A 10,244-nucleotide genomic window follows, 5' to 3' on the forward strand; every position below is an offset into this window, starting at 1 on the left:
GAACGAAATCATCTCCGACGCGAGTCGACATAAAATGGACGGAATAATCAAAAGCGGCAAGGCAGACAGGAGCAAGGAATCCCGCGAAACCGTCCGAACCCAAACCTCAATTCCCTCCCTCGCGGACCCAATCCAGCTCGACCCGCCCCCGCCCCCGCCCCCGCCCAACCAAACCAAACCAAACCCCTTCCCCCGCCGTCCTCGTCTCCTTCTGCCTCTGCCTCTGCCTCTGCCCCACCCGCCGCTGCCCCCGAGCCGCACCTCCCCAAACCCTACCCATATATTATTAAACCCATCCCGAGTCTCTCCCCCGCCCGTGCCCTGTCCACCCTCCCCTCCACATTCCCGCCGCCTCCCCCCGCAAAACCCTAGCCAGCCGCCCCGCCGCCGCCTCGGCCCGCGCCCGATCCGATGGCGTCCGCCGAAGACCAGGCCGCGGCCGCGGCGCTGCTGGGCGGCGACCCGGCGGCGTTCGACGCGCTGCTCTCCACGCTCATGTCGGCCTCCAACGCCGACCGCGCCGCCGCCGAGGCCGCCTTCCACCGCCTCCGCGGCTCCCACCCGGAGCCCCTCGCGCTGCGCCTCGCCTCCTCGCTCGCCGCGCCCGCCACCCCCGCCGAGCTCCGCGCCATGGCCGCCGTCCTCCTCCGCAAGCTCCTCTCCCCGACGGCCTCCCCCGACTCCTCCGCCGCCGCGCCGCCCCCGCTCTGGCCCCTCCTATCCCCCGACGGCCAGGTCGCGCTCAAGGCCCACCTCCTTGCCGCGCTCCAGTCCGACCCCCCCAAGCCCATCGCCAAGAAGGTCTGCGACGCCATATCCGAGCTCGCCACGCTCCTCCTCCCGGAGAACACCTGGGCCGAGCTGCTGCCGTTCCTCTTCCGCGCGGCCTCCACCCCCGAGGCGCCCAACCTGCAGGAGTCGGCGCTGCTCATCTTCGCACGCCTCGCCGATTACATCGCCGAATCTCTTCTCGACCATTTGATGACCATCCACAACCTTCTAGCATCTGCCCTGGCGCACCCGACCTCGCCTGATGTTCGCATCGCCGCGCTGAGCGCCGCCGTTAATCTCGTTCAGTGCCTGCCAACTAACGCTGACAGAGATAAGATGCAGGACTTGCTGCCTGCGATGATGAGGGCGCTCACGGATTGCCTGAATTCGTCCCAGGAGGCATCTGCACAGGAGGCACTGGAGCTGCTTGTGGAGCTGGCTGGTGCAGAGCCAAGGTTCCTGCGGCGACAGATTGCTGATGTGGCAGGAGCGATGCTGCAAATAGCTGAAGCTGCACAGTTGGAGGATGGAACTAGGCACCTGGCTGTCGAGTTTGTGATTACTCTTGCTGAGGCCAGGGAGCGTGCACCAGGAATGATGCGCAGGCTCCCGCAGTTTGTTGGCAGGCTCTTCCAAGTACTTATGCAGATGTTGCTTGATGTAGAGGATGACCCTGCCTGGCACACTGCCGAAACCGAGGACGAAGATGCAGGTGAAGGGAACAACTATGGAGTGGCGCAGGAGTGCCTTGACCGTCTTGCCATTGCCATTGGTGGGAATGCAGTTGTGCCGATTGCATCTGAGCTGCTCCCACAATATCTTTCTGCTCCAGAGTGGCAGAAGCACCATGCTGCGCTTATCACGCTTGCACAGATTGCAGAGGGATGTGCAAAGGTTAGCCTAATTAACTTTGGCCTTTTGATTAACTTTGCAATAGTTTGTTACTTCAAAACCTCATTGAAATGCTTAAAAGCAACATCCATTCATTAACGTTGTTGAATTAGAAATTAAATTAGTAATATGGAAACAAGATAGTGGATGCCATACTTTTACCTTGATCCCTCATTTACAAATTTTGAGTTGCCATGCCTATAAAACATTTTCACTAGCGTTAGGCCACGAAAATGTGTATCGTTCTATATCATTTTTGCAAGTAGGAAATAACCAAAGTGGATCATCTCCTCACCAGTTGCTGTTTGTTGCTGTCAGGTTATGCTTAAAAACTTGGAGCAGGTGGTTTCGATGATACTGAATGGATTCCAACACCCTCATCCTCGAGTGCGGTGGGCTGCAATCAATGCCATTGGTCAGCTGTCTACAGATTTGGGCCCAGACTTGCAGGTTCAGTACCACCAGAAGGTGCTGCCTGCATTGGCTAATGCCATGGACGATTTTCAGAATCCACGTGTGCAGGCAAGTGTTGAAATACTGGCATCAAACTTGATCAGTTGACTCAGAAAATCCTTGTTTTTAATTACAACGAGTTTTTAGTGCTTATGTGGCTGAGATTATCTCAGTAGAGACATAGTACATTCATATGTAAGAAACGTACTTCCTTTAAGCTTGAGACATTCTTCATTAGATAAAGAATTCAATCTATTTGTGCTCTAGTTGTAACAAATTATTAGGTATTTCGTTATCATTGTTGAGATATGTAACAAAAACATAAATTTCCTTTGTATTCTCCAGGTTTTTCTGCTACCTGTTTTACATTAGATACTTTGACATTTACTTTCTGAATGGCTCTGATCAAGTCTATGTAGTAAAGCATCTCTAGGAAATGTGTCTCACAGAACTATTGTTTAGTATGCTCCTAACTTGTAAATAAGCTGATTGATTAATAAATTTCATATAAAAGTCCAAATTCTGGCCTATCCTATGTTATTCTGTTTGTCTGGCCCCTTTGTATTCCATCTTGATTAATTTCAGTATTGTTTTTTAAATATTTTTCTGAATATTTTCGCATGTCGGATCCACAACAGAGAAACTGTTTCTAGGTGCAACAGAGAAATTGTTAAGCACATGGCCTGCTTGTAGTACTATATTAACTCACTAAGTCTGTTGTTTAGTTTACTGTGCTTTTGAAACTGCTTCTGTTTAATGTTTTGAATGCATTGTGCTATCACTTTTTTGAATTTCATTGTACTTCTGTTATTGCCAAAAAAATTTGTACCCCTATGTGGACTATGCATATTAGGGTTTAATTACTAATCTAATATTGATTTATTGTGTCTACTATCCTTCTTGTCAGGCACATGCTGTAATATTGATTTATTGTGTCTACTATCTTTCTTGACAGGCACATGCTGCGTCCGCAATCTTGAATTTCAGTGAGAATTGCACGCCCGAAATTCTGACACCATACCTGGATGGAATCGTTAGCAAATTACTTGTTCTTCTCCAGGTATGCATCTAAGTTCCCTTGAGTCACTGTTTGTACAGGTAGATAATATGTTAACCTTTATGTTGTTTTCAGAACGGTAAGCAAATGGTGCAAGAGGGAGCATTGACAGCTTTAGCATCAGTAGCTGATTCATCACAGGTAACTGCTTGTGTGGAAGTTAACAGCTACATTCAATATCACCTTTAATGGCTGTAACACTTTTTCATGATTTATAGCTTAGTGATCATCGTGACTTTATAATATTATATGATGTATGATACACTTTGTTTTTCAGGACCACTTCAAGAAATACTATGATGCTGTTATGCCGTACCTGAAAGCTATTTTGATGAATGCAACTGACAAGTCTAATAGGATGCTCCGTGCCAAGTCCATGGAGTGTATAAGTCTTGTTGGAATGGCTGTAGGCAAGGATAAATTTAGGGATGATGCCAAGCAGGTTAGTATCTCTTTTCTTCTCTAATTTTATAGTGGACATTCATATACTCCCTCTGTCCCAAAATAAGTGTCTTAACTTTGTACTAACTCATGTACAAAGTTGTGCTAAGCTTGATACACTTATTTTGGGACGGAGGGAGTATATCCTACTTGAATTTCTGCTGGACATCATTTTGTTGGAATGGCTATATTTTTTTCCTGAGGCATTCTGTTCCTAATTTACCTGATAATTTGCAGGTCATGGAAGTGCTTATGGCTTTGCAAGGAACTCCAATGGAAACAGATGATCCGATAACCAGCTACATGTTGCAGGTATGCTTCAAAGTAGGATATTGATTGTAATTGCATTTTGAATTTTTATAACCATGTCCCTGCATGTGACAGGCTTGGGCCAGGCTATGCAAATGTCTTGGACAGGATTTTCTTCCTTACATGCATGTTGTTATGCCACCACTGCTTCAGTCTGCTCAGCTGAAGCCTGATGTCACAATTACTTCAGCCGAATCAGATGATGAAATAGAATCAGATGACGACAGGTTTGCGTTACCTTCTCAATAATTCTTTTGGGAAATCCACTGAACTAAAAGTTGGCTCTCTTGAACCGGGAACCACCATATAGGCTGTCGGCATGCTTAATTTAGTCTTCTGAAAATAGTAACAAGTTTATTTCAACATTGTTTTTAATACCACTTACAAAAGCCTTCACAAAAAAGGAATAAACCTTGCAAATTGCGGTTCTCTGGTTCAGAGTGTATGGCTCTCTATATGTAAAGTCTTTTGCACTACTTCTGTGTTTGTTTATATCCCCAGTGTTATCCACATAATCCATGAACTAGTGGTTGCAAGTTACATACACTAGTGTTCATGCAATGTTTACATGTTTTGATTTGTTTGTACACCATGTGCGAGCATGTTAACCCCCCCCCCCCCCCCCCCCCCCTTGTTTTTGCTTTTAACTGCGTATTAATTTTGCAATAACACCGCTGATTTTTGGTATTTCGTACAGCATTGAAACGATCACACTTGGTGACAAAAGAATTGGAATTCGAACTAGTGTGCTGGAAGAGAAAGCAACGGCTTGCAACATGCTGTGTTGCTATGCTGATGAGCTCAAGGAGGGTTTCTTTCCATGGATTGATCAGGTTTATTTTCCCGTTCAGTCATTCACAAAGCAATTGTCTGATTTTTTAACTTCTGATAACCGTGGATGTGACTGGAACAAATTCCATGCAGGTTGCTCCTACATTGGTCCCTCTTCTTAAGTTTTACTTCCATGAAGAAGTGAGAAGAGCTGCTGTTGCAGGTACTTTGATGATCTACATTTGTTTTCATTTAGATTTTGTGTGTTTCTTTTAACATTTTTTGCCACAATTATGCAGCTATGCCTGAACTGTTACGTTCGGCAAAATTGGCTGTTGAGAAGGGGCAGGCTCCAGGACGCGATGAGTCTTACGTTAAACAATTGTCTGATTTCATAATTCCAGCTCTGGTTGAAGCGCTGCACAAGGTCTTTGCAAAACCTCGTCCCTAAGTTCATGATAACATTGGTTTGTTTTACACTTTAACTAAATGCTAACAGCTGGATTTTCTTGCATCCATCTACCATACAGGAGCCGGAAACCGAAATGTGCTCATCCATGCTGGATTCCTTAAATGAGTGTATGCAGGTCTGTTCTGTTTTCTGCACAGGGGGAGTAAGTACTTTGTGGGTTGTGTCACTTGTTCATGTTAGAGTGAGTATGATTAGGTCCTAGATTGTAACTGGTAATTGTGTATTTGCATGTCTCGACTAATACACAAAAAAATGCGGTGGAGGGGAGCTTTCTAAACAAATGTAGTATTTCCATATTGATGACTACTTGCGGGCTTCCAGATAACATATAACTGATTGAAGCCTTTTCGAAATAGCCTGATGTGATGTCCAACATCACTGTAGCAACTTGAGCTGTTTGATTTTAGCAGTTTGATTGTCAGGGTCCTCCACAACTCCCTAACTAGGTCCACAGATTTATATGCTCTATATGGTATTAGAAACAACTTATATAAAGTTCTTCTCAATTTGGATAACCGCCCTTACATTCTGTATGTCTATTGTGCTGTTGTGGGAACCAAATTTACGTTCCCGTCTCAGCAATGGGAGTAACAACTTAATGTGATGACTGTTGGAAGATCGACATATTTCAGTCTTCATTAACTTGATGTGATGACTGTTAGAAGGTCGACATATTTCAGTCTTCATTAACTTACATATCACTTCATATTATATATTGGTGGAAGTTGTTAGCGTTAGTAGTACCATAAAGATGCTTCTTTTGTAAGAAAAACTTCGTACGACTAACCAAATACACCATTTGTATAGAAGTACCTAGGTGCTTATTGCTGTTTATGGATTAGCGTTTAGCAAGAGATAAATTAATTTTTCTTATTTATTGTGTTCAAAGCATAGATTCTTTTGAATGGATCAACACTTGAGCCATCATCTGTACAATGTTACCTAGTTAGTCAGTTCTGTATGGCACACATTTAATTGTTCCTTGACTTCTACTCCCTCCTTTCCGGTTTGTAGGGCTTATCTCAAAATTTTAGTTTTTCCATTTTATAAGGCTCAATTTGGTTGTTCCCCATCACATGTTCAGACTTCAAGGTGCATTAAATCATTGCATGCAAGTATTAAGAGCATTAATTGGGTGCTTTTGCAAACTACAAAAAATATTCCACCACTCATCATCTACCTTGGTTGGTGAGATTTTTGAATTGAGCCTTATAAACCGGAAAGGAGGGAGTAGAGAGTTTGCTTTACCAGATTTCTCACTGACTTTACTTTCACTGAACAGCTTTCTGGATGTCTTCTTGATGAGAATCAAGTAAGAGCTATTTCGGATGAGATTAAGAATGTTATTATAGCCAGTGCAACCAGGAAAAGAGACAGATCAGAGAGAACAAAAGCAGAAGATTTTGATGCTGATGAAGGAGAACTACTCAAAGAAGAGAATGAGCAGGAGGAGGAAGTGTTTGATCAGGTTATGTTTCTTGACAAGTCTGTGAATTGCTTGTGTTCTGCAATTTCATTTTTGAATTAACATTCTCTATTTGTTTACACTCAGGTCGGCGAGTGCCTGGGAACTTTGATTAAAACCTTTAAAGCTTCTTTCTTGCCGTTCTTTGATGAGCTATCTGTGTATGTTACACCAATGTTGGTAAGTTGATTGAATCCCACCTTGTTTGGGCATGCTCATTGTGTTGTGTGCACAGATTTGTTTGGAGTTCAGTTTCTAATATTTTTCCAATTACAACCGATTCTGTGTTAGTTCTCTCATTTGACCCAATTAGCATACAGAATTCCTCTGAGGTCACACAAAATGTAGGGATCAAATCTCGTGTTGATAATTTTTCCATATTCCTGTGTGGCTTTGTCTCATTGGTTTTGGGAATAACTGTTGAAGAGAACCACATGCCTTCTGTTTGACCGAACCGTTTCATTTCTGAAAACTGTGGAACTAATAAGGTGACAGCTAAAATAGTATGTAAAGCACTGTTAGCTTGGATAGAAACAATTGCTTGCAGCCTTGAATTGTGAATGCCTCTCTCCTTGGTCTCTTCATTTTTATGGTGCCAAAGGGTAATGTTTATGATCATTACCATGTTCTAGTAGGCCTATGTCTGTTGGTATGTCTCCATGATATCCTGGTATCCTATTTAGTATTTTTTATCTAATCTTTAATTTTCAGGGAAAGGACAAGACAGCTGAGGAGAGAAGGATAGCTATCTGCATTTTTGATGACATTGCAGAGCAATGTCGTGAGTCGGCTCTGAAGTATGTTTCTCCTTAACATTAGTTATCCCTTACGTGTAAACTGGGTTTTAATTGGAACTGAATCATATTTTTCGCCTGAGCAGGTATTATGATACCTATGTTCCTTTCCTGTTGGAGGCATCCAACGATGATAACTCAGATGTTCGGCAGGTCTGTATTTGTGCTCTCATGTTGTCTTAACTTGTTTTGTCTGTAATACATGACACTAATGTAGTGACAAAATCATCATCATGTTAGGCTGCTGTTTATGGCCTGGGCGTATGTGCTGAGTTTGGCGGCCTTACTTTCCGTCCTTTAGTTGGAGGTAAGTTCTGAATCTTATGGCTTAGTACTACAAGCATCTTGAAGTCATTCCATTTAACACAATAATGCTTTTAAAAATTCAGAGGCCCTGTCAAAGCTGAACAATGTTATCAGACATCCAGAAGCACAACATGCAGATAATATTATGGCATATGATAATGCTGTTTCAGCACTTGGAAAAATATGTCAATTTCATCGCGATGGGATTGATGCGGCTCAGGTATATGCTTAAATCTCACTTCCAGGTTCTATTAAGAGACTAAACCAAGGGCCTCTTTGGTTCATAATATTTCGAAAATGCAGGAATAGCAAAACGTCGGAATTCAGTATCAAGGCATGTTTAACCCTACAGGAATTTGTAACCAAAAGTTGTTTTGTTAATCCACTGAAAATCTACAAGAAATTTTCTTAAGGATTAGGTCCATCCCATAGTTGTCATTTAAACCAAGGGGAAATTTTCATGAGGTTGGTGTCAGTGGAAAAATACCTTCGGAATTTGCATTCGAAGAAAATCGTATGATTTTTAGTCCTACAAACCAAACAAGCTCTGTAGATAAAAAAAATCATATGGAATGGAATCCTCCAAAATTCCTACTCCCTCCATTCCAAAATAGATGACTCAACTTTGTATTAACTTTGTAAGTTGAGTCATGTATTTTGGAACGGAGGGAGTATTATATTCTTTTGAACCGAAGAGACATACGGTTGTTTGTTATCTTTTTCGCGATATTTGATGATGCCCATTCCATGCGCACCAGCATGTGGATTGTAAGTGAATGAAAGGACATATCAAGCTGAGATACCTCTACTCTACATCTGCTGTGCATGTTTACTATTTTTTAATGGTTTAAACTGAATAAATTATGCTTCTCAGGTCATTCCAGCATGGCTTGGTTGCTTGCCTATAAAAGATGACAAGATTGAAGCAAAAGTTGTACATGATCAGCTTTGTTCGATGGTGGAGAGGTATCTGCTCTTTAGTGTCAGCATGGCAGTAACAGTAGAATATTTCTTACATTTTATATAACCTGTTCTTTATGTGCAGATCTGACTCACAGGTTCTTGGACCTCATAGTCAGTATCTTCCTAAAATAGTCTCTATTTTTGCTGAGGTAATTTTGACTTTGTGCTTGCTCTGTCAGTCTGTCACCTCCAGTTAGGGGGTATTTAGTATTGCTGAATGAAATAATGACAATGAAGCAGTACATTGTGGGTTTTGATCTGTAAATTCATGTGTCGAGGTCTCAGTTTGGCCATTTGGTGGCGGCAGACCTTTTTATTCAGCAGTACATCTTGATATTTGAGCTTAGTTTTCTATGAATAATTTAGTAAATGATTTCGTTCCTTCATTTTGTTTTCTATGTAGGTTCTGTGCAATGGGAAGGAGCTTGCAACAGATGAAACAACCACCCGGATGATCAGTGTTCTGAAGCGATTTCAGCAGACATTGCCACCTGATTTTCTTGCCTCAACATTTTCCACCTTGCAACCACAGCAGCAGCTTATGCTCCAGTCCATCCTATCCACATAGTTCCACTCTTCTGTCTTGTGGCTGCAAGGTCGGGGCTTGCTTTTCTTTCCATAATTCGTCATTGGTACTGTCAACCAATTTTTTGAGTTGAATCTTTTTCTGGGGGAGTTCATTTGTGCATGCATTGGTCGCTTCAAGGGATTGGTGGTCGCCATACCATATGGTTTTGATGTAGAGTGTATATTATCTTGTATTCAAATATGATTTTGGGGCGTGCTGCGTCAAAGGTGTAAGGGCAATGGCGAAAATTGTTGTTGGTTGAGTTGAACAATGGTGCATCAGTTTTGGTAATGAGATTGTTATGGATTTGTGTGACGATCCCCATATGTTTTGTTATGGTTTTGTGTGATGATCCCCGTCTGTTCTGCATAAACGTACATAGGTTAGCAGTTGCATTCCATGTCATTTACTCTGTTTCTGTATTTAGTTTAAGAACCTTAACGTATCCTCACAGCGTCGACGACACTAAGGATGCATTAATTATATCCTCCTTGGCACCACCTTCCACAACAGGCAAGATCTGTTTGAAATCGCCTCCCAGTACCATTACCTTACCTCCGAAAGGCAGCAAACAATTGGCATCATCCTGAACAGATACGATCTATCAAGGGCCTCGAAACACAAACGACTGGTCATTGGGGCCTCACCCCACAAAATGAGAGACGCTCGCTGACATAATCCAGCAAGCATTGATGAGAGACGCTCGCCTCAACCGGAATCTTGAACTTTGAATGACCAGTCCTTCCACCACGTAACAAAAGAGAGGCCACACCTGACAATGCAACAGCAAGCACGACGCGCCGCTCAGACCTAAGAGTGGCAATGATAGAAGTCCACAGAATTTTTTTACCAGATCCTCCACAGCCCGAAACAAAATAAATCTTAAATGCTACCTTCCCCTGTACAAGCTGTCGAAATAAAGCAGTTCACTACATAAGCTTAGGTTCTGTTTGGATTTAAAGTATGTTGAAGATCAGAAGTAT

The 10,244-nt window shown here is 42.8% G+C and overlaps 1 protein-coding gene across 1 annotated transcript; it reads left to right on the top strand.

The window, feature by feature from the left end:
• The first annotated feature begins 303 nt into the window (after positions 1-303).
• EMB2734 (ARM repeat superfamily protein) lies at positions 304-9,576 on the top strand. The gene is made up of 20 exons (XM_087543531.1): positions 304-1,665; positions 1,981-2,184; positions 3,071-3,175; positions 3,248-3,313; positions 3,450-3,614; positions 3,851-3,925; positions 3,998-4,149; positions 4,620-4,755; positions 4,847-4,916; positions 4,993-5,120; positions 5,224-5,280; positions 6,448-6,633; positions 6,718-6,810; positions 7,342-7,427; positions 7,511-7,577; positions 7,665-7,731; positions 7,814-7,950; positions 8,605-8,696; positions 8,776-8,842; positions 9,097-9,576. Exons 1-20 carry the CDS (start codon positions 412-414, stop codon positions 9,259-9,261), a joined length of 3,372 nt encoding a protein of 1,123 aa, XP_087399657.1. The 5' UTR covers positions 304-411; the 3' UTR covers positions 9,262-9,576.
• Positions 9,577-10,244: the final 668 nt, after the last annotated feature.

Source organism: Triticum urartu, chromosome 2A (assembly GCF_056163025.1).
Source record: "Triticum urartu cultivar PI428250 chromosome 2A, HENAU_Tu73, whole genome shotgun sequence".
Taxonomy (NCBI): domain Eukaryota; kingdom Viridiplantae; phylum Streptophyta; class Magnoliopsida; order Poales; family Poaceae; genus Triticum; species Triticum urartu.

Excerpts from the sequence above, each read along its gene's own strand:
- EMB2734 (XM_087543531.1), top strand. The coding sequence starts at position 412 with ATGGCGTCCGCCGAAGACCAGGCCGCGGCCGCGGCGCTGCTGGGCGGC. Across the intron at positions 4,756-4,846 it reads TCTTTCCATGGATTGATCAG|GTTGCTCCTACATTGGTCCC; the intron begins GTTTATTTTCCC and ends AATTCCATGCAG. Across the intron at positions 4,917-4,992 it reads GAGAAGAGCTGCTGTTGCAG|CTATGCCTGAACTGTTACGT; the intron begins GTACTTTGATGA and ends ACAATTATGCAG.